The 24,543-nt window shown below is 45.3% G+C and overlaps 1 protein-coding gene across 5 annotated transcripts in view; it reads right to left on the reverse strand.

Annotated features, from left to right (window-relative positions):
• dpp6a (dipeptidyl-peptidase 6a) overlaps positions 1-24,543 on the reverse strand; it is a 1,528,415-nt gene that overhangs the window by 771,115 nt on the left and 732,757 nt on the right. Inside the window, exon 1 of one of the 5 annotated variants that reach the window (XM_043690727.2) lies at positions 1,915-2,331. The exons of the other annotated variants lie outside the window; for them this stretch is intronic. Within the exon in view, the coding sequence (XP_043546662.2) occupies positions 1,915-1,971 (57 nt within the window). The 5' untranslated portion in view covers positions 1,972-2,331. Of the gene's footprint in view, positions 1-1,914; positions 2,332-24,543 lie in introns of those variants that run through there. 5 annotated transcript variants of the gene reach the window in all.

Here is a 24,543-nt window from a genome sequence, read left to right on the forward strand (position 1 = left end):
ATCAGCCAAGACCTTTTGAGTAGCGGAACAAATGGGCCTACTCCTGTTCCTATTTCTAATGGTCTCATATAAAACCATCACTGTTCTAATCTGGGAGATTTGACAGTCAATTGGATCACAGCAAGCTCCTGTAAAGACCAATGAGATCATACCCGGAGAATCTGTTCTTGGTGATGCCAGTTCAGATATAAATATCGGACCAGGACATGGAGCAGCACTCCCCTAAAGGCTTCAAATTGAACCTGAAAGTGGGTAGGGATGAGGGGGAGGGGTTTAGGGCCTCGGTTTTAAAATTTGATCCAGACGACAGCAGCTCCAATGGTGCAGTATTCTGTCAGCAGTGCACCAACGTGTCGGCATAGAAGTTACAGTGCAAACTCAAAAGTGCAGCTTTAACCCACACACCGCACCACCCTCCCCGCCCCATCTCAGAGGTAAGTCAGATTGCGAGTGAAGTCCAGCTACTGAACATGCAGGTTAAACTTCTGCCTGTATTACCACATCTGTAATGCTGAGACAGTGTTTCGAGCAAATGAAGAAATAGCACGTGAAAATGTGTGGTAAGGTGCCCACTTTATGAGTGCCAGATAACCCACCAGTACCATATTTCACTGGCCATTTTGATTCAGCTTTCCTGCTCCTGATCACTTCCCTTGGAGTTATGGCCCACTATGTTAAGCGTGAGTGTTGCCAGTTGGTTCAGAGCAGCTATGTGTTTGCTAAGACTGGTACAGATTACTTGTTACATCTCTTCATTCAGCAATGCTGCACCTATTTTCTTGCTGAAAACATCTCTCTGTTATTGGGCACTTTGATGTGAGGCTGAGATTAAGCCTAATCTTCCATCTCATTTCACACTCAGTCTACTCCCTGTAAATCTGCCCTTCCCCAATCCCTTCCCAACCCCACCACCCAGCTCTCTTGACCAGTTTGGAGTGAGCTGTGCCCATAGCTATCGTTTGTTTTGAGCTCAGAAAGGGAGGAGGAGGAAGGAATGGATCAATGGAAGAAGGAACTAAAGGTAAAAATAAGACATTCACAGAATGATTCAACACAGGAGGCCACTCAGTCCACTGCGCCTCTGCCAGCCCATCAATTCTTTAGCACTATCAGTCCCACTTCCACAGCTCTCTTCCCAAAGGCCTGCAAATGCTTCCCCTCCTAGTATGTGTAGAATTGTCTTTTGAAAGTTCCACTCCCAGCTGTGGATGTCGGCAGGGCATTCCAGATCATGACAACTTACTGCATTTCTTTTTTTGAAAGAACAACATATTCTCATCAAGAAGAAAGTAAAGGGGAGAAAGGATGACGCGAGAGTGAGGGAGAAGGAGAGAAAAGATGGGGTCCACATCCGGAATGAGCCGAGAGTCAGCGAAGGATTATGTGGCCGTACACAATCTGTGCAATACAGTGCAGGAGCAAGTGCTCATTTCGCTTGACCGGTGATGCACAGCTGGCAGGAAAAATTGATGCAAGCTGCAACCACGCTAGGTAGAAAGTCATAGATGACATCGAAAGACTGCTCAGATCTCTAACAGAAATTAACATCTCCTTCTCTCCACTGTTTAAGGTAACCCCTAGTAGTCCTTAACAGCGTTTAGACACCAGTAATCTGTCACCTTTTTCACTACTCAGCTACCTAACCAGCAAGGTTATGCTTGACACAGAATCATTTTCCCAGTCAAATAACCTCCTTGCCCCCTGAAAGGCACCACCTACCCTACTCTCTGCAACCCCTCCACAGTCTAGTTCTTATTTACTTACTTATTTGGACTGAGGGTTAAAACGTGCCTCAGTCAGTGCTGAGCTTTACCATACATCACATGCACAATATATTAAAATAAAACAAACTGATATCACTGGGTGGATTAATAATTTAATAAAGGAGGAAGTATGAACTGAATACAGAAATACCTGATCTTGTTGCTGGACCCCTTTCCCTGACACAGTCCCTTCCTTTGCTGTAGTCATGTTCACCTCTCGCACACACCGCAGATGTAGCTGGATGAGAGTGTTTCAGCAAAGAGGAAGCCCCGTGCTCTCAGCAGTCTTGAGTATTTTTTTTTTAAAAAAGCATTCACTGTAAAACCACTGGCAGAAAACAAAGAGAGAGAGAGAGAGGAATAGAGAAGCAAACACCATCAGTCTTCTCTGAAGTGAGGATGTTGTAGATGGGAAGGTTAAGAATCCTCTGCTCCTCAGTGAGCTCCAGCCACTGCAGTCGCCACAGCAACTGCTAACTGCCTGGCAACCGACCCTGGGCAGCCGAGGCTTTGGAGACAACTGACTGAGAATTGTCCCTGTCGCACTGAGTACGCAGCAACACCGGCAGGAGGGAGGGAAAGGAGCTCGGTCGGCACTCACAAGACAGCGCGTCCGCTCACGTGTGTGATGCGATTCGGTGTCAATGATGGAAGGAGTTGTGGCAAGTGGGACCTCTCTGAGGTCCACGCTCCAGGTAATTAATGCAGCGGGAGAAGCCAGTGTGTCAAACTCAATATAGCTGCTTCAGTGCAGGCATGTGTATGCATCTGTGTATTCAGGAGAGAACTATGACCATTTAAAATATTTGCGTGAGGTTAGATAACACGAGGAAGGAAATGGACATTTAGCCACAGATATGGGATCTTTATTGTCGTTTGATCTTGTATACTAGGGCGCACAGTAAAAAGAAATAAACTGGACAGACGATTATTGTGTTCTGTGCTTTCACATAGTAGGGAATCCTTAAAAAAACGGTACACTCTCATGTCGCATTTGCCTGTATTACAACATTTCAAAAGTACTTGGATAGCTTCAAAACCACACTCAGACAAGACTCTAAACATGCTCAAGATGCTGGATAAACGCAAGCACGTTTAAAAATATATTTCATTATTTTTCCTGCTTAACTTCTGTACGCTCCATTGGATTGTTTCCCAACTCTACTTCCACCAGCAACATGAAATATTTCAGTTGGGTGTTTCTGGGATGCACTGCCTGGGAATATGTTGGAGGTAAAGGCAACACCATTCAAGAGGGAGAAGTATTTGAATAGAAACAGTATACAAGTCTGTGGGGAAAGGCAGGGGAATGGCATTTGGTCAAAATGCTTGTTGGAGAGTCAGGACAGACATGACGCGCTGAATGGCCTCCTCTGTGCTGTAACAATTCTGTGAACCCTGTGCATTTTCATCCTGTACTGCTGAAACATAACATTCCTTGACTAAAAACAAAAAAAAAACTGGAGATCACAGCGGGTCAGCAAGCGACCATGGAGAGAAAGCAAACTAATGTTTCAAGTTTAAATTACTCTTCATCACTCCCTGTCCTTTTCTGGTCTGGTCACTTATGGGGTTGCCAGTGCTCCAGGATTGTGCTGGAGTCTTCAAAAATGAAAGAGCATTTTCCTGACACAGTTGTGAGTGAACAGCCGTAAAACGGAAAGTGGGTGTGCTTATCTTTGAACATCCGACAAGATGGAGCTGCTGTGGTGGGATGGGAGCTGGGGCGAGGAAATCAAGCTGTTTGATGCAGTAGGTTGGTTGGGCAATTGATGAAGATTTCTTGGGTGTGTCTGAACTGAACTGGAAACCGAAGGCCACCAGAGAGCCTGTGCAGAGGCCTGCAGGCTGTGTGACCCCCGCACATCCCTCAGCTATCAAAGACGCACCAGAGAATAATGTCAGTATCATCATGATTTGAAAGTTCCAGAACAGATGTCTTTTCTCTGTTATTTTGAAGAACTAACTAAAATTGTAAAGTTTTGCGGTATGTTTGTAGTTTTGTCTGACAAGTTGGTGATAACCCACATTTCAGCAGCGATATTTATGGTTGGAAGTAGGTCAAAGCATTTAAAGGGCGCTGTTCATTTGTTGTAGTATCTTTCAACACTTTCAAGCAGAAGGGTGAATGACCAAGCTACTTCTCAATGTCAACCACCGTCTAATCCCTAATTATTAAACTGAACTTTCCTTCAAAGACACATAAAACTCCCAATGTCAAAGTTCCCTCTGTAACAGGCGGATCATGTGCTTGAGTGCAACGTAGTCCAACGGGAACCAGATCAGTTTCCAGAGTGAATCACAGACACAGGGAGAATGTACAAACTCCACACAGACAGTCACCCAAAGGTGGAATCAAACCCGGGTGCCTGGCGCTGTAAGGCAACAGTGCTAACCACTGAATCATAGAATCCCTATAATGTGGAAGCAGGCCCTTTGGCCCAACAAGTCCATACCGACCCTCCAAAGTGTATCCCACCCGAACCAACTCCCCATTACTCTACATTTATCCCTGACCAATGCACTCAACCCACACATCCCTGAACACTATGGGCAATTTAGCATGGTCAATTCACCTGACCTGCACATCTTTGGACTGTGGGAGGAAACTGGAGCAACCAAAGGAAACCCACGCAGACACAGGGAGAATGTGCAAAATTCCCACAGTCACGCAAGGTGAGGATTGAACCCGGGTCCTTGGCGCTGTGAGATAGCACTGCGAACCACCGAGCCACCCTGCTGCCCCAACAATGTGGAATATACCATCTTCCTTCAATTCCAGTGTCCAAAGTACACTGGACTGGTCTCATGGCTCAAGCTCCATTACTGCTTCTGCAAACACACACAGCACATCTCTTCCCTTGCCCATCAACTCCAACACCTCCTCATGATCCATCCCCATTTCCCCTGTCTCGTCTTTATCTAAATGCCAGCCCCAGTGATATAATTCTGCAAAGGTGTGAGTAGAGTCGTGAAAATTTCTTCTGTTCAGCAAGTCATACCATTTGGTAAATTGGCTGCGATGTTTTTTACAGAAAAACAGAGGCTACACTACAACACAACACTACTACATTGGTTGTAAAATGCATTGGCTTGTGCTGATGATGTGAAAGGTGCTGTATAAATGAATGCCATGCTCTTTTTTTAAACTGCAGTTATGATTTTACCAGACATCATTCACGGAAAAACACTACTGGGCCAATCCTTTTATGAAGCAATACTTTTTTTTAAATGTGCGCATTTAGTTTGGAAGTCACAGATTTTCCAAGCTACTGTTATTTTAACACCATCATTAATCTATTTAAACTGCATTCATTAATGTCAGTTTTAAAGTCATCAACTAAAAATCTGTCATTCAGTTTCAGCTGTCATTGATTGCACTGTTTAACTCTTTAAAGATGACATTACTATATTTCTACAAATCTGACAGACTTTCTATCAGTTTTTTTTCTAAGCTTAAAACTGCTGAACAGTGTAGAACACAATTAGAGCATAGCACAGACACAGAGCAGAGGTTTCTATTTATAGGCAAGTCTGACACAAAAGGGAAATGAGAAATCTTCTGTTATTTCTTGGAGTCATGATGCAGACAGGCACCACTGCATTCTATACAGATTGAAAGGAATCAGAAAACACCGGCTTTCACAGCAAAGCAGGAGGGTAGGTTCTTGGGACAAACTGTCAAGGAAGTTTTCTGCTGTGTGGTATTTTTGATTGCTGATGTATCTCAGTGACATCTTTATCTAATGCCTCGTACCGATTGCAACACTGAGAGAATGATGGACAATGGTCAGAATGAACGACTTCCTTACAACCCATTCCAAAACTCAATGCCGACTGTACACAGTACAACGTTCAAATTCCAACAGCTCTGACTGATAGCAGCATTTCCTTCCAAAAATTGAGGGGCAGAATTTCACAGACAAATACACTAGAAATGTGGTTGATATTGATCAACCAGAGGTAGTCTCCACAGCGAGGTGCAATTACAGAACTGTATCAAGTTGGGTTAGAATAGCTCCAACACACTTGGTGAATAACAATGGACAACACTGCTTCATCTCCAGGGGAGAGAGGTCAATGTAACATTCTGATCATTAGAATAAAAATAGGGCTACCCACTGAGATTTCTATTTCTACTGGACTTCTTTAAAAACAGGAATGTGTCTTTATTAAAAGCACTGAAGTATTATCGGTGAAGCCACTGAGAGTCTGTATTCAATCCATAAAATGATGAAAGTGCACATTTTGCATTCAAAAAGGTATAAAGTCAGAATAATGCTTTTGGTTGGGATTTTCACGCTGAAGAATGGCCCTAACAAATGAGACTTCAGTTTATTGTCACATGCACCCATATGAATACAGTGACAAGGTTACAGGTCACTTCTTACAGTTTCCACACTGTAGGTAATTTAATCTAATCTATCATAGATACATCGGTACCTCAGTACAGATTCTTATGTACAAAGCAGAGAAGTGAAGAAGCAAAATTAAAAAAATTAAACATTACAATCCTACTTACTAAAAGACAGAAAAACAAAGAAACACAGTTTTCAGTTCAACACCTTAGTCCACAAGCACCTGGCCATGTTAGATTCGTGCACCTCGCTAGGTCACCACCGCCCGGCCCTGTATTCCGGGCTTGTCATCATCCCTATTACTGTCCCCGACAGGGCAGCCTGTTCCTACTCCTACCTGGGGTTGGCAGGAGGGGGTGGAGGGGGGGGGGGGTGTTGGTTGGGAGGAGTAGGAACAGGCTGCCCTGTTGGGGGTGGGTGGGGTGTGATAGGATCGGGAAGGCCTGATGGGTGGGTGGGGTGTGATAGGAACAGGCTGCCCCCAGGGGGGTGGGTGGGGTGTGATAGGAACAGGCTCCCCCGGGGGGGTGGGTGGCATTGTGATGGGAACAGGCTGCCCCCGGGGGGTGGGTGGGGTGTGATAGGAACAGACTGCCCCCAGGGGTGTGGGTGGGGTGTGATGGGTACAGGCTGCCTTGGGGGGGTGGGTGGGGTGTGATAGGGACAGTCTGCCCCTGGGGGGTGGGAACTGGTTGCCCCTGGGGGGTAGGTGGGCTGTGATAGGAACAGGCTGCCCCCGGGGGTGAGGGGTGGGCTGTGATGGGAACAGGTTGCCCCGGGAGGTGGGTGGGCTGTGGTAGGGACAGGCTGCCCCCAAGAGGGGGTGGGTGGGCTGTGATAGGAACAGGCTGCCCCCAAGAGGGGGTGCGTGGGCTGTGATAGGAACAGGCTGCTCCAGGGGGTGGGTGGGGTGTGATGGGAACAGGCTGCCGCTGGGGGGTGGGGTGTGATAGGAACAGGCTGCCCCAGGGGTGGGCGGGGAGTGATAGGAACAGGCTGCCCCAGGGGGGTGAGTGTGGTGTGATAGGAACAGGTTGCCCCCGGGGCAGGGGGGGCGGGGGGGGTTGGCCTCAGTGTGGACCTGACCTCCCAGCCTCAGTGTGGACCCGATATCCCGAACTCAGTGTGGATCCAGACTTCCAGTCTCAGCGTGGACCCAGTCTCCCAGCCTCAGCGTGGACCTGGACTCCCAACTTCGGTGTGGATCCAGACTCCTGGCCTCAATGTGGATCCAGTCTCGCAGCCTCAATGTGGACCCGACCTCCCGACCTCAATGTGGACCTGACCTCCCGGCCTCAGTGTGGACCCGACTTCCCGGCCTCAGTGTGGACCCGGTCTCCCGGCCTCAGTGTGGACCCGGTCTCCCGACCTCAATGTGGACCCGACCTCCCGGCCTCAGTGTGGACCAGGTCTCCCAGCCTCAGTGTGGACCTGACGTCCTGGCCTCAGTGTGGACCCGGTCTCCCAGTCTCAGTGTGAACCTGACCTCCCGGCCTCAGTGTGGACCCGGTCTCCCAGCCTCAGTGTGGACCCGACCTCCTGGCCTCAGTGTGGACCCGACGTCCCGAACTCAGTGTGGATCCAGACTTCCAGCCTCAGCGTGGACCCGGTCTCCCAGCCTCAGCGTGGACCTGGACTCCCAACCTCGGTGTGGATCCAGACTCCCGGCCTCAGCATGCACCCGGACTCCCGGCCTCAGTGTGGATCCAGTCTACCAGCCTCAGCATGGACCCAGACTCCCAACCTCGGTGTGGATCCAGACTCCCAGCCTCAGTGTGGACACAGACTCACGGCCTCAGTGTGAACCCGACCTCCCGGCCTCAGTGTGGAGCCGACCTCCCGGTCTCAGTGTGGACCCAGACCCCCGGCCTCAGCGTGGACCCAGACTCTCGGCTTCAGTGTGAACCCGACCTCCCGGCCTCAGTGTGAACCCGACCTCCCGGCCTCAGTGTGAACCCGACCTCCCGGCCTCAGTGTGGACCCGGCCTCAGTGTGGAGCCGACCTCCCGGCCTCAGTGTGGAGCCGACCTCCCGGTCTCAGCATGGACCCAGACCCCCGGCCTCAGCGTGGTCCTGGACTCCCAACCTTGGTGTGGAACCGGACTCACTGCCTCAGTATGGACCCGGACTGCCAAACTTGGTGTGCATCCAGACTCCCAGCCTCAGTGTGGACTCGGACTCTTGGCCTCAGTGTGGACTTGGACTCCTGGCCTCAGCGTGGACCCAGACTCCCAGCCTCGGTGTGGACCCAGACTCCCGGCCTCAGTGTGGGCACAATGTGCTGGTCTCGGGGTGAAGCCTGGCATAGTCTGAGTTGTTATTCCAAACTCTTATTTTTCTATTTTTCTAATTTATTGTTGGACATTTTATTTCTTTATTTTTCTAATTTTATTTGCCTAAGAATTTGCATTTGAGGCTCTGTACTTTGGAATCTTGGAACCTAAGATGTCGCCATAAGTGACAACTTACATACTTTTTACTGCTCACGTGAGTACATGAGACAATAAAGTTAATTCTTCTGAAAAATCCTACTCCAGGGACATGAGCTCAGGGAAGAAATGCTGGCACTGTCATGTGACACCGAAGGAGCACTGGACTGTGTCCACCTTTTAGATGAGAATGGGACCCATCTACCCTCTCAATTGAATGCACAGGATTCTATTGCACTCTCTTGAAGAAGATCAGGGGAGTTATCCATGATGTCCTGGTCAATATTCATCCCTCAATGAACATCATTTGAAAAAAGAACATATTAACAAGTCATCATTACATCACTGTCCGTGGTCGCTTCAACTCTTATTTGCCAATGACTACACTTCAGAAGTACTTAATTTGCTGTAAAGAGCCTGGGGACATCCTAAAGAAGCTATATAAATGCAAATATTTCTTGCTTCCATCCGCAATAAAAGACATTCACAGCATTTATGTTCAGAAGTGATCAGGTGCATTTTTAACCTAATGCAAATGCCTGGAAAATAATGGAAGGCCCCGACAGTGATAAAAGGTTAGGAGGAAAATCAGCATTCCATCCTGTCCCACGGATTTCCTAACAAGTGGGTAACAGTTGTGAGACTGCATCTTCACTCAATTCCACACAAGTTCCAATCTGAACCATTATTATCTCATACATAATGACAATTCATAAATAGCCTGAAGATGTTTGAACAATTCTCTGCATCAGTACCAAAGTAAACAAATGGGAGATTTGCAGGAAACCAGTTTACTCAAGAAAGGCTGACACACAATTTTCAAACATATTCGGGTAATTAATTGGTATTCTAGGATTCCTGATTTTTCACTGCATTCATTTACTATAGCAATCAATTTGTTGCATTTTCTTTCTTAATGTAGGCTGCTGTTGTTACTCTGTTTGTGATTGTTGTCACAGAGTCAGAGAGTCTTTCAGCAGAGAAAAAGACCCTTTGTTCCATCAAGTCTGAAGGGTCTGGTCTGGAGGGAAGGTCTAATGAGGAAAGGCTGAGAGACCTTAAACTGTTCTCATTGGTAAGAAGAAGACTAAGAGGGGATTTGATAGAGACCTACAAGATGATCAGAGAATTAGATAGGGTAGACAGTGAAAGTCTTTTTCCTAGGGTGATGATGTCAGCGTGTACGAGGGGGCATAACTACAAATTGAGGGGTGATAGATTTAAGACAGATGTCAGAGGCAGGTTCTTTATGCAGAGAGTGGTAAGGGCGTGGAATGCACTACCTGCTAATGTCGTCAACTCAGCCACATTAGGGAGATTTAAACAATCCTTAGATAAGCACATGGATGATTTTGGGATAGTATAGTGGGACGAGCTGAGAATAGTTCACAGGTTGGCGCAACCTCGAGGACCGAAGGGCCTGTTCTGCGCTGTATTGTTCTAGGTTCTGTGTCTAGGCCAAACATAATCCCAAATTGAACTAGTCCCACCTGCCTGCTCTTGACCCACATCCCTCCAAATGTTTCCTATTTTTGTACTTATCCAAATGTCTCTTAAATGTTGTTATTGTACCCACATCCACCACTTCCTCAGGAAGTTATCTCACACGTGAACCACACTCTGTGTAAAAAATTTGCTTATCTCATATCTTTCTTAAATGTCTCTCCTCTCACCTTAAAAATGTGACCCCTCGTCTTGAAATTCCCCATCCTGGGGAAAAGACAACTACCACTAACTCTATCTTTACCCCTCATTATTTTATAAACTTCTATGAGCAGCAGGGGGGAGGGAACCTGAATTGTAGTTCCAGAGTACGGGAAGTTGAGGGTAGTGAGGTCAGGGATAGGTTTACAAGGTCGCGAAAGGGTGCCAGCAACCAGGATGTTGCTTTGAAATGTGTGTACTTCAATGCCAGGAGCATCCAGAATAAGGTGGGTGAACTGGCAGCATGGGTTGGTACCTGGGATTTCGATGTTGTGGCCACTTTGGCGACATGGCGAGAGGAGGGACAGGAATGGTTGTTGCAGATTCCGGGATTTGGATGTTTCAGTAAGAACACAGAAGATGGTAAAAGAGGTGGGGGTGTGGTATTGTTAGTCAAGGGTAGTATTACAGCAGCTGAGATAATGTTTGAGGACTTATCCACTGAGGCAGTATGGGCTGAGGTTAGAACCAGGAAAAGAGAAGTCACCCTGTTGGGAGTTTTCTGTAGGCCTCTGAATTGTTCCAGGATATAGAGGAAAGGATAGCAAAGACGATTCTCGATAGGAGCGAGAGTAACAGGGTAGTTGTTATCGGGGACTATAACTTGTCCAATATTGACTGGGAATGTCATTGTTGAAGTATGTAGACATGCTAACAAGGGGGGATGCCATATTGGATTTGGTACTGAGGAATGAACCCGGCCAGGTGTTAGATTTGGAGGTAGGTGAGCACTTTCGCGACAGTGACCATAATTCGGTTATGTTTACAGTAGCAATAGGCAGAGATAAGTATATACTACAGGGGAAGAAGTATAACTGGGGGAAAGGCAATTATGATGCGATTGGGCCAGATTTAGGATGCATGGGATGGGGAAGGAAACTGCAGGGGATGGACACTCTTGAAATCAGCTACTGCGGGTCCTTGATAAGTATATAATTATCAGGCAAGGATGTAGGTGTCGAGAGAGGGAGCCATGGTTTACTAACGGAATTGAAGCTCTTGTAAAGAAGAAGAGGAAGGCTTATGTGAGGATGAGGCATGAAGGCTCAGAAAGGGGGCTTGAGTGTTATAGAACATAGAACATAGAAGAATACAGCGCAGTACAGGGCCTTCGGCCCTCGATGTTGCGCCGATCCAAGCCCACCTAACCTACACTAGCCCACTATCCTCCATATGCCTATCCAATGCCCGCTTAAATGCCCATAATGAGGGAGAGTCCACCACTGCTGCTGGCAGGGCATTCCATGAACTCACGACTCGCTGAGTAAAGAACCTACCCCTAACATCTGTCCTATACCTACCCCCCTTAATTTAAAGCTATGCCCCCTTGTAATAGCTGTTATAAGTTAGCCAGAAAAGAGAGGGCTAAGAAGAGCCAGGAGGGGACATGAGAAGTTGTTGGTGGATAGGGTCAAGGAAAACCCTAAAGCCTTCTATAGATATATCAGGAATAAAAGAATGACTAGAGTAAGATTCAGGCCAATCAAACATAACAGTGGAAAGTTATGTGTGGAATCTGAGGACATAGGGGAAGCGCGTAATGAATACTTTTCGTCAGCATTCACATTGGAAAGGGCAATGTTAGTGAGAATACAGAGATACAGGTGACAAGATTAGATGGGATTGAGGTTGACAAAGAGAAGGTTTTACCAATTTTAGAAGATTTGAAAATAGATAAGGCTCTGGGGCCAGATGGGATTTATCCTCGGATTCTCTGGGAAGCTAGGGAGGAGATTGCCGAGCCTTTGGCTTTGATCTTTATGTCGTCATGTTGACAGGAGTAGTGCCAGAAGACTGGAGAATAAGACTGTTGTTCCCTTATTTAAGAAGGGGAGTGGGGACAACCCAGGTAATTATAGGCTAGTGGGTAAGGTGTTGGAAAAGGTTATAAGAGTTAAGATTTATTATCATCTGGAAAGGAATAATTTGAATAGGGATAGTCAATACGATTTTGTGAAGGGTAGGTTGTGTCTCACTACCTTATTGAGTTCTTTGAGAAGGTGACAAAAGAGGTGGATGAAGGTATGGTGGTTGGTGTGGTGTATGTGGACTTCAGTAAAGTGTTTGATAAGATTCCACAAGGTAGGCTATTGCACAAAATATAGAGTTTCGGGATTGAAGGTCATTTAGTGGTTTGGATCAGAAATTGGCTAGCTGAAAGAAGACAGAGGGTGGTGGATGATGGAAAGTGTTCATCCTGGGGCTCAGTTACCAGTGGTGTACCGTAAGGATCTGTTCTGGGGCCACTGCTGTTTGTCATTTTTGTAAATGATCTGGATGTGGGCGTCGAATGATGGGTTAGTAAATTTGCGGATGACACTAAGGTAGGCAGAGTTGTGGATAAGTGCTGAAGTATGTTACAGGTTACAGAGGGACATAGATAAGATGCAGAGTTGGGCTGAGAAGTGGCAAGTGGAGTTTAATGCAGAAAAGTGTAATGTAGTTCACTTCGGAAAAAGTAACAGGAATGCAGAGGACTGGGCTAATGGTAAAATTCTTGGCAGTGTAGATGAACAGAGAGATCTTGGTGTCCATGTACATAAATCCCTGAAAGTTGCCACCCAGGTTGATAGAGTTGGTAAGAAGCATATGATGTGTTGGCGCTTATTGGTAGGGAGATTGAGTTCCAGAGCCATAAGGTCATGCTTCAGCTGTACAAGACACTGGTAAGGCCGCACCTGGAGTATTGCATGCAGTTCTGGTCACCGCATTATAGGAAGGATGTGGAAGCTTTGGAAAGGGTTCAGAGAAGGTTTACTAGGATGTTGCCTGGTATGGAAGGAAGGTCTTACGAGGAAAGGCTGAGGGAACTGCGGCTGTTTCCGTTAGAGAGAAGAAGGTTCAGAGGTGGCTTAATCGAGACATATAAGATAATCAGAGGATTAGATAGGGTGGACAGTAGGAGCCTTTTTCCTTGAATGGTGATGACTAACATGAGGGGACATAGCTTTAAATTGAGGGGTGATAGATTTAGGACAGATATCAGGAGTAATGTCTTCACTCAGAGAGTATTAGGGTTTTGGAACAGCCTTCCTGCAACATTAGTAGACTCGCTGACGTTAATGGCATTTAAATGGGCATTGGACACACATATGGATAATAATGGAATGGTGCAAGTTAGATGGGCATCAGATTAATTTCACGGGTTGATGTAACATCGAGGGCAGAAGGGCCTGTACTGCGCTGTAATGTTCTACGTTCTATCAGCCTCTCAACCTCCTCCGCTCCTGTGAAAAAAGTCCCAGCCTTTCTTTATGACTCAAACCATACATTGTTAGCACAGGGCCAATTTCTAAAGAAAAGTTCATCTCACAGGAGAAAGTCACCCTGTGGGAACTTTGATGGCTTATACCAAATCCCTAACTTCTACCATCTGCAAGGAGAAGGGCAGGAGATGCATGGAAATACCATCACCTGCATACTCCACACTTTCTTACACATCAGCCTGACTTGCAACTGTAATGCCATCCATTCACTATCTCTGGGTCAAAATCCTGGTTTTCCTAACTGCGTTGTAGGTGGACCAATACTCCCCTTCTCATTGTCCCAAAGGTCTGCAGTGGATCAAGAAGGTAACCCATCATTACCTTCTCACGGAAGGCTGGACAATAAAGGCCAGCCTGGGCTGTGATGCCCACATCCTGTGGACACATAAAAAGGAGACAATGCCAGAAACAATCATCAGCTTCCAATTATTTCCTTCCCGGATGAGCACACCTAACTGATGGATTGAAGATTAACGAGCATATCTTCGGATAGTAATAATTGACAATTGAGTGAAAGAGTGATGCCTGCAGAATTACTGATACCCTGGAAATGAAACTGGGTGATAAATATTATAAATCTGTGGTTGGTCAAATGTTCCACCCATCTCAGTGATATGACTGTTCCTGAGATGTGGCAGAGAGGAAGGAACCACTGTTTAAAAGAGCAAGTAGTCTGTGTGGGACCCATGACTGCATTCAGTCTGTGGAAGATCTAAGGAATCTATGACTGTATACAGCCTGTGGAGGTTGTAAGGGGTTCAAGACTGTATACTGTCTCTGGAAGGTGTAAGGGATCCATGACTGTATTCAGTCTGTGGAAGATGTAAGGGATTCATGATTGTATGCAATCTGTGGAAGATCTAAGGAATGTATGACTGCATGTAGTCTGTGGAAGATGCAAGGGATTCACAACCGTATTCAGTCTGTGGAAGATGTAAGGGATCCATGATTATATTCAGTCTGTGGAAGATGTAAGGGATCCATGATTGTATTCCATCTGTAGGAGAAAAAAGGGATTAAACTGCCTTCAATGAAGATATGGATTTGCAGTTGCCAAACACGTGACACAGCAAAGGAAGAGAAAATGTCATTACAGTGAAGAAAATAAGCGTGAAAAAAACGATCAATATTTTTGCGCCTATCACTACAACTGGAAATTAATTGCCCGAAGGTAGTCAGCAATGGCCATTCTTGCTCTGAATTGGAGAATGACACCAAAATTCCGATGTGCTACCAATCAGTCAAGGTTTTGGGACTGAATAAAACTCAATTGGGCTGACATAACCTTTCTTAATGGGAAAAAGTTAGTAATTAAGTTTGAAGAACAGTAAAGCAGACATTATACACTGGGGTGGTGGTGGTGGTGGTGGTGGTGGGGTGTGGGGGCGGGGTGGCGGGTGCAAGCAGGTTAATAATTGGGTGGACCAGTGGCAAATGCAGTTCCAACAATTGTTAAAACGTAAAAGAATAACAAATAATGACAGATAAGGACACTGGAATTGTCCCTGGCATAACTTTTAGCTCATGTAGCAAATAGGGAAGTGCTATATCAATGCACGTCTTTCCTTTTATATGTGTGAAATGGCATATTTGTTTTAATCTTTGCAATGCCAGCATTCATTCAAAATTTGGATTCAATTTTTGTTCTAAAGAATGAATTTACAGACTGTCAGTTATAGGCATTGCTAATAGGGTCAGTGTTTATTGCAATTTCCCCATTTTTCTGGAGAAGGTGATGATAGGTATTCACCTTGAACTGCTGTGGTCTGTGTACTGTAGGAACAGTAGAGTGATGGTTGGAGAGAGCTCAGGAATTTTCACCCGGGTAATGGAGAAGATATGGTAGTGCATGTCACAGAGAGCACGGTGTGTGAATTGATGGAAAATTTGGAGCTAACACGGTTCCTACTCAACCACTGACCATTGAATTAAGGCAATTTGTGGTGTAAGGCTACTGTCACCAGTCTAGTTATCCAGAACCACAGACTAATGTTCTTGGGTCATAGGTACAAATCGCCCGATGGCAGATAGTGAAATTTTAATTCAATAAAAATCTGAAATTAAAATTAGTCCAATTATGACCAATATCAATTATTGTAATAAATCCATCTGGTCCACTGATGTCCATCAGTGAAGGAAGTCAGTCATCTTTGCTTAGTCTGGCCTACACACAACTGCAGACCCACAGTAATTGGGTTGACTCTTAACTGTCCCCTGAAATGGTTTAGCAAGACATGTAATGCAGACAGTGAACAAATGTAGTTCAGCCAGCTATGCATATTCCTCTTAACAAACTAAAATAAAAGTGCATTCCTTAAAATGTACACCTTCTCCTGGATGACCATAAAGGCAGTGCATCTGTAGCATTTCCTTACACTACTCTGGTAGCAATGACAATGCAGGGTATATTAAACAGGGTAGTCGAATTTCAAATTCCATGGTCGGTGAAGGATGGGGTTGGCTGGGGGAGCGGGGAATTGTTCAATCCCCAATTTTCCAACCCTCCATAGAGTCACTATCTTCCCTTCCCCCTTACCCCCTCACTGACCCATCCAAATACTGCACAGAAGCATAGATAAAAACCAAGTCTGATAGCTCCAATTGTTTACTGAAAGGCGGTTTGACAGAAAATGACCTCCTACACCAGAATGTCAATGATTTAGAGCAGCATGCAGCTTCTACTGGACTCAAATATACTATTAAGAGCATCACCTCTCAATCAGAGAGTCACGTGTATCTGAGGCTAATATGGCAGTACCATCACATCATCTTGCATCTCTACAGTTTTGCTGCCACTTATATAATAATATTTGACAGCATTTCAGTCTGGACCATGTCAAGGCTTAAAATATCCTTAATTGGCACATACACAATCAGTGAAGTTAGATTCTGAAAGGATAATAGGAGCCTGTCCAGCCGGATGAAAACATAATAGCACCCAGCCAATTCTGACAAGATAGGTTTTACATTTCAATGTGTGTGAAACTGTAGAATTGAGTGACAGTGTGACAAGGAGCTTCAGTGCCAAGCTTGCTGGTTTTAAAAAAGATTTTTGCACGTGGGATGTGGGCATGCTGGCCGGACTGAATTTGTCACCTGTTCCTAGTCATCCTTGCTGGTCAAATGCACTAACTTTGGTTGCTCTGTATCAGCACCAGAATTTGCCAATCTAAGTGACACCCATTCTCTTGCATCACATGGAGCACTCCATGCTTTGCAAGTCTCAGGACCAGCTACTTCATCACTGTTCATTTCAAAAGGCACGGCTGAAACAGTCCTCAAGCTCTCCATCCTGGGAGAGTAGAAGACTGAGAGGTGACATGATAGAGGTTTTCAAAACCATGAGCAGGCTGGACGGTATAGATAGGGAGAAGCTGCTGCAGCTCATAAAAAAACAAGGCCAAGAGAGCATAGAGTTAAGGTGATGTGCAAACGTAGCAAGGGTGATGTGAGAGAAAATGTTTCCACACAATGAGTAGTTAGGGTATGGAATGCGGAGATATGGGGAAAAGGCAAAGGAGTGGCAGTCAGGGATAGGACCATTGCATGCAGAATGGGCCAATTGCCTCCTTCTGCACCATGAAGAAACTGAGGACTGCAGATGCTGGAGATCAGAGTTGAGAGTGTGGTGCTGGAAAAGCGCAGCCGGTCAGGCAGCATCCGAGGAGCAGGAGAATTGACGTTTCAAACTTATGCTGTCCTGCTCCTCTGCTGTGCTTTTCCAGCACCACCCTCTCAACTTTCTCTGTACCATAACAACTCTGAGATTCTGTGATATCGTGTCATATTTACAGCAGGGAAACCGGCCATTTGAGTCAACTCCATTCAATGTGAAATTCCTCTCACCCTTCCTCGCCACATTTCAACATATTCTTACAGCTCTATGGTTGCCAAATCAAATTTACAAGAAATCCAACACCAAAGTTGTTCCCGAAAAAGCTGTACACTACTTAGCCAAGTCCAGAGCTCCACACCCTCGATGCCATCCTCCGGCCCCTTTACAGCCTCTATAACAACTTGCTGCTAGCTCATGCTAACCCATGCCATCTGATGTTCTGTACCCAATCTCAAAGCCTCCAACATTCTCGCTTCCAATCTATGCCCCTGTATCCATCACCCATATTCACTCCTGATGAAGGGTTCTTGCCCGAAATTCGATTCTCCTGCTTCTCGGATGCTGCCTGACCAGCACCACAGTCTCGACTCTGATCTCCAACATCTGCAGTCCTCACTTTCACTCATATTCCCTATGCCAATTCATGTCCCCCACTCATCCGCATGGCCCTTACAGTTCCTATGCTCAGTGACAATATGCCAATGCATACATGCCAAGCATCAACATTTCCTCTTCCCCCCTCCATGTTAACCGATTCAGTGTCCACCACTGAATAACTTCAGGAGCCATGCTGAGGTAAAATAATGTTATTTGTCAAATGATTACATCAGTATTTTTAAAGAAACATTCTCCTTGACACAAAAGTCAATATGTTGAAATTCTTGCAACTAACCTCCAACGGGAGCAAATGTTTTTTGAAAGGAAAGCTGGGAATCAAACTGTTGATTTAATAGGAGCTGAACTGCGATAATGTTAGGCCAGAAAAACAGGCGTGCAGCACAAAGCCCACAATAGTAACCACAGGCTTATGTCAACAGATCGAGAGAAGTAGCAATGACTGAGATTTTACAAAAGAACTCTACAGACCTCTTTAAAGTAAAGCCTAACAGCATTAAGTTATTGAAATATTGATGGTTCTTTTATAGTTTGACTGTTCATTGAGAGCTTTGATAATTCTTTGACAGTTCCAGTGGGATTATGCACATTATAGACACATTATGCATATACCATAATGTAAATTTTTTTACAATGCCAAATGATACCCAATCACCCCATAAGACCATAAGACAAAGGAGCAGAAATTAGGCCATTCAGCCCATCGAGTCTGATCTGTCATTCAGTCATGGCTGATAATTTTCTCAACCCCATTTCTCCCCTTCACCCTTGATCCTCAAAGACTCATCTATCTCAGTCTTAAATATACTTAATGACCTGACCTCCACAGCCTTCTGTGACAATGAATTCCACAGATTTCCCACTCTCTGGCTGAAGAGGTTTCTCCTTTCCCTTTACCCTAAGACTGTGCCGTCAGGTCCCGGTCTCTCCTACCAATGGAAACATCTTCCCAACATCTACTCTGTCCAGGCCATTCAGTATGCTATAGGTTTCAATTAGATTCCCCCCCCCCCCCCATCCTTCTAAACTCCATCAAGTACAAACCCAGAGCTCTGAAATGTTCCTCAATGTGAAGATTTTAATTCCTGGGATGCCCAATGCCTCAAAGATGCCTCATCAACCCCTAAAGTCATTATCAAGTCATACAGCACAGAAATAGACCCATCGGTCCAACTCGTCCATGCTGACCAAATTTCCCAAACTAAACTAGTCCCAGTTGTCTGTGTTTGGCCCATATCCCTCTAAACCTTTCCTATTCATGAACCTGTCCAAATGTCTTTTAAATGTTTTAACTGTACCTGCACCTACCACTTCCTTCGGCAGTGCATTCCACAAACAAACTATCCTCTGTGGGAAAAGGTTGCTTCCTTTTAAATCTTTCCTCTCTCACGTTTAAATGATGCCAAGATGAGAGTAGCGCTGGAAAAGCACAGCAGGTCAGGCAGCATCCGAGAAGCAGGAAAATCAATGTTTCGGGCAAAAGCCCTTCATCAGGAAATTTTATGTCTTCTAGTTTTACCCTAGGGAAAGGACTTTTGCTCTTCACCTTATCTATCCCCCTCACAATTTTATAGACCTCTATAAGGTCACCCCTCAACAGTATAAAACAACAAACTTTTGATAAAATTTATCGTTCTTCAGTTTCTTCTGTTATATTTCTGACAGCATCATACTGACCTCTCTAATATTTGAATATTGCACAAAGAGATCTGTTTAATCAGGACTTCACTGGAAACAAATTGTCAAGACTAATCAATCATTCCAACTAACCAGCCGATGTTGCGTTACGTTTGTATGTTACCCCTACCAGCCAATTGAGGCTTGTCTAGTCTATGGCATTAATTCCCTCCTAAAGAGATGACCCAGACCAAGATTTGTTGGGTACCTTGCTTGCCCAAAGGTGGCTATTCAAACAAATGCACATATTCAGAGGGAGTGAACTCTGTATTCCAGACTAAAGGGAGGCCAAAATCCCACTTCACTGAAGGCAGCTGTTCATGTGAAAAGTCAGCAGCCTCTGCACATACCAAATTAAGCCTGACTTCACTCTTGTCCCATGGAAACAGGAAATGCCATGTTCGGGAGTGAGGATTCCAATTTCAAGCTATTTCCACCATTTTGGCCTCAACGGTTAGCTTCTCCGTTGTGGTGAAAATCTGGGACTATGTGGGAATGTGGAATGAGAATGTTGCTGCAGTAATTTTTTTTATGAGGGCAAAATTAATGTCAGGCTGAAAAACACATTCAGGCTTTAAGGCACTGGAACTGGGCTGAAACATCAACTTTTTGTCTTGCTCATTAATGTCCATTACCTGGAGATCCTAGGCCAGAATGATGGATATAAAATTTGTTGACTTAGCTCCCAGATGGTTTAACTGGAAAGGCAATTGCAATGAAGTAAGAAGCTTCCAAGTTGATTGTTTGATTTGTGATGAGTTAGCTGATTTGACCCTGTATGTAATTGCCAACATTCGTGGCATTAAGTGACTTATTTAAAAAAACTGGCAGATTGGTGATTTATCAAAGGACAGCCAATTGCCATGAAACAGTATCCCAGAAGTCCCTTGGTCCTTAGGACAGAACATTGAAAAGGGGGAAGGAGGAGAGACAGGTTTCTTTACAAAGATACACTTAGTCTCTATATAACTTCATAATTCACATAATGAGTTGAATTTTTTTGTGGCCTAACTGCAATTACAGTCACGACAAATCCAAAAACTTTTTCATAAAATTAGCTTGAAAGCTTCTGTGCAGGGGTCAATAATGAGACTTGGATGCTACATCGGCAGAAATGAATCACTTGCTTGAGAACTACATTCAAATGATTTGAGTGAATAAACTCAAATTAAATGGCCAAAAAAATGAGGAACTCAGGAGAAAAATCATCATGTTAATCGTTTAATATTCTCTCAAAGAGTTGGTTTTGCACCAACTCTTTGTGTGACTGTTAAACTTGGTTTTACACCAACTCTAATTGTGAGTGCTTGGAAATATGACTCCTCTGACAGTGCAGCGCTCCCTCAGTGTCAGCCTTAATTATATGGCATGGAACTTAAACTCAGGACCTTCTGACTCAGAATTCACACAATTTTACGCTGACAGGAAATATCGAGGAATGAAAATGCAACAGAGAGTTAGAAGGGTCTTGCAAAAATGTTGCTCTGACGAATGGCAAATGATGAAAGAAGGCTGACAGATCTGTAATTATTATTGCACACAAAGCTGAATAGGTGCCTTTTCAATTATGAAAGATCTGATCAAATATAAATACAGAGAAAGAGTGGCAAATCTTACAGGAATCTCAGCAACGTGGGCTATGACGAGGTGTGGAAGAATCAGGCAAGAATTATGACAAGGCATGCCCCAAGGTCAAGATCCTCTCACTCCATCTTTTAAAACAACCTGATTACACATGTCTGGAGCACATGGGACAGGAACTTGTGCCTCCTGGCTCAGAGAGAGGGACATTATAACTGTGCCACAACAACCCTTTGCTCCACCTTTTCTGCTTTTCACATGTACCTGGCTAGATTCTCACTAGGCAGCAGTCTGAGGTGCCAACTGCCAATCTAATGTCATTTAGGGATGGAAATCTGTCATCCTTAACTGGTCTGGCCTACATGTGACTCCAGACCCACAGCAGTTGACTTTTAAATGCCCTTCGGACACTTAGAGTTGGATAATAATTGCTGGCCCAGTCAGCACGCCCACAGCCCATGAACAAATGTTTAAAACGTGGACTGTTAAACACCTTGTTACTATCCAAGTCAAAAAGTGTGGCATTGAAAAAGCACAGCAGGTCAGACAGCATCCAAGGAGCAGGAGAGTCAACACTTTGGGCATAAGCCCTTCATCAGGAATGTGGGGGGGGGGAGGTGGTCAAGGGGGCTGAGGATAAATAGAAGGGGGGGGGGGTGGAGCTGAGGGGAAGGTCGCTTGGAAGGCAATAGGTAGATGAAGGTAGAGGATGATAATGATAGGTTGGAATGGAGGGTGGAGTGCATAGGTGGGAAGGAAGATGACAGGCAAGACAGTTTAAGAGGGTGGTGCTGAGTTGGAGGGTTGGATCTGGGATAAGGTGGGGGGACCGGAAATGAGAAAACTGGTGGAATTCACATTGATCCCGTGTGGTTGGAGGGTCCCAAGGCGGAAGATGAGGCGTTCTTCCTCCAGGTGTCGGGTGGCTTCGATTTGGCGGTGGAGGAGGCCCAGGACTTGCTTGTCCTTGGTGGAGTAGGAGGGGGAGATGAAGTGGTTGGCCACATGGGTGTGGGGGTTGTTTAGTGCGTGTGTTCCAGAGATGTTCTCTGAAACGTTCCGCAAGTTTGCGTCCTGTCTCCCCAGTGTAGAGGAGACCACTTTGGGAGAAATGGATACAGTAGGAAAGGTGTTTGGATGTGTAGGAAAATTTCTGCAAATGTGGAAAGATCCTTTGAGCCTTGGATGGGGTGAGGAGGGAGGTGTGGGCACAGGTTTACACCTCCCACAAGGGAATGTGCCAGGAGTGGAAGGTGAATTGGTGAGGGGCATGATCCTAACAAGGGAGTTGTACATGGAATAGTCTCTACGGAATGCTGATTGGGGTCGGGAGGTAAATACATCTCTGGTGATGAGGTCTGACTATAGGTGGTGGAAATGGCAGAGGATGATGCATTGTTTACGGAGATTGGTGGGATGGAAAGTGAGGACCAAGGGGTTTCTATCCTTGTTGCTGTTGGAGGGGTGGGGCTCAAGGGTGGGGTTGCAGGAAGTGGAGCAGATGCTTAGGAGCCGGCTGTGCTTTTCCAGCGCCATACTTGTTGACTCTGATCTCCAACATCTGCAGTCCTCACTTTCACCTTGTTACTGTGAAACAGAAACAAGAGTAGGCCCCTTGGCCCTTTGAGCTAGCTCCACCATTCAATAAGATGGCTCATTTAGAGTCATAGAGATGTACAGCATGGAAACAGACCCTTCCTTCAGTCCAACCCGTCCATGCCAACCAGATATCCCAACCCAATCTAGTCCCACCTGCCAGCACCCGGCCCATATCCCTCCAAACCCTTCCTATTCATATACCCATCCAAATGCCTCTTAAATGTTGAAATTCTACCAGCCTCCACCACTTCCTCTGGCAGCTCCTTCCATACACGTACTACCCTCTGCGTGAAAAAGTTGCCCCTTTGGTCTCTTTTATATCTTTCCCCTCTCACCCTAAACCTATGCCCTCTAGTTCTGGACTCCCTGACCTCAGGGAAAAGACTTTGTCTATTTATCCTATCCGTGCCCCTCATAATTTTGTAAACCTCTATAAGGTCACCCCTCAGCCTCTGACGCTCCAGGGAAAACAGCCCCAGCCTGTTCAGCTTCTCCCTATAGCTCAGATCCTCCAAACCTGGCAACATCCTTGTAAATCATTTCTGAACCCTTTCAAGTTTCACAACATCTTTCCGATAGGATGGAGACTAGAATTGCATGCAATATTCCAACAGTGGCCTAACCAATGTCCTGTACAGCCACAACATGACCTCCCAACTCCTGTACTCAATACTCTGACCAATAAAAGAAAGCATACTAAACGCCTTCTTCACTATCCTATCTACCTGCGACTCCACTTTCAAGGAGCTATGAACCTGCACTCCAAGGTCTCTTTGTTCAGCAACACTCCCTAGGACCTTACCGTTAAGTGTATAAGTCCTGCTAAGATTTGCTTTCCCAAAATGCAGCACCTCGCATCTATCTGAATTAAACTCCATCTGCCACTTCTCAGCCCATTGACCCATCTGGTCCAGATCCTGTTGTAATCTGAAGTTACCCGCTTCGCTGTCCACTACACCTCCAATTTTGGTGTCATCTGCAAACTTACTAACTGTATCTCTTATGCTCACATCCAAATCATTTATGTAAATGACAAAAAGTAGAGGGCCCAGCACTGATCCTTGTGGCACTCCACTGGTCACAGGCCTCCAGTCTGAAAAACAACCCTCCACCACCACCCTCTGTCTCCTATCTTTGAGCCAGTTCTGTATCCAAATGGCTAGTTCTCCCTGTATTCCATGAGATCTAACCTTGCTGATCAGTCTCCCATGGGGAACCTTGTCGAATTCCTTACTGAAGTCCATATAGATCACATCTACTACTCTGCCCTCATCAATCTTCTTTGTTACTTCTTCAAAAAACTCAATCAAGTTTGTGAGACATGATTTCCCACACACAAAGCTATGTTGACTATCCCAAATCAGTTCTTGTCTTTCCAAATACATGTACATTCTGTCCCTCAGGATTCCCTCCAACACCTTGCCCACCACCGAGGTCAGTCTTACCGGTCTATAGTTCCCTGGCTTGTCTTTACCGCCCTTCTTAAAGAGTGGCACCACGTTTGCCAACCTCCAGTCTTCCGGCACCTCACTTGTGACTATCAATGATACAAATATCTCAGCAAGAGGCCCAGCAATCACTTCTCTAGCTTCCCACAGAGTTCTCGGGTACACCTGATCAGGTCCTAGGGATTTATCCATTTTTAACCATTTCAAGACATCCAGCACTTCCTCCTCTGTAATCTGGACATTTTGCAAAATGTCACCATCTATTTCCCTACATTCTATATCTTCCATATCCTTTTCCACAGTAAATACTGATGCAAAATATTCACTTAGTATCTCCCCCATTTTCTGTGGCTCCACACAAAGGGTGCCTTGCTGATCTTTGACAGGCCTATTCTCTCCCTAGTTACCCTTTTGTCCTTAATATATTTGTAAAAACCCTTTGGATTCTCCTTAATTCTATTTGCCTAAGCTGTCTCATGTCCCCGTT

Source organism: Chiloscyllium plagiosum, unplaced genomic scaffold (assembly GCF_037043375.1).
Source record: "Chiloscyllium plagiosum isolate Xiang-an unplaced genomic scaffold, Cpla_swu_hap1 HiC_scaffold_5, whole genome shotgun sequence".
Lineage (NCBI taxonomy): Eukaryota > Metazoa > Chordata > Chondrichthyes > Orectolobiformes > Hemiscylliidae > Chiloscyllium > Chiloscyllium plagiosum.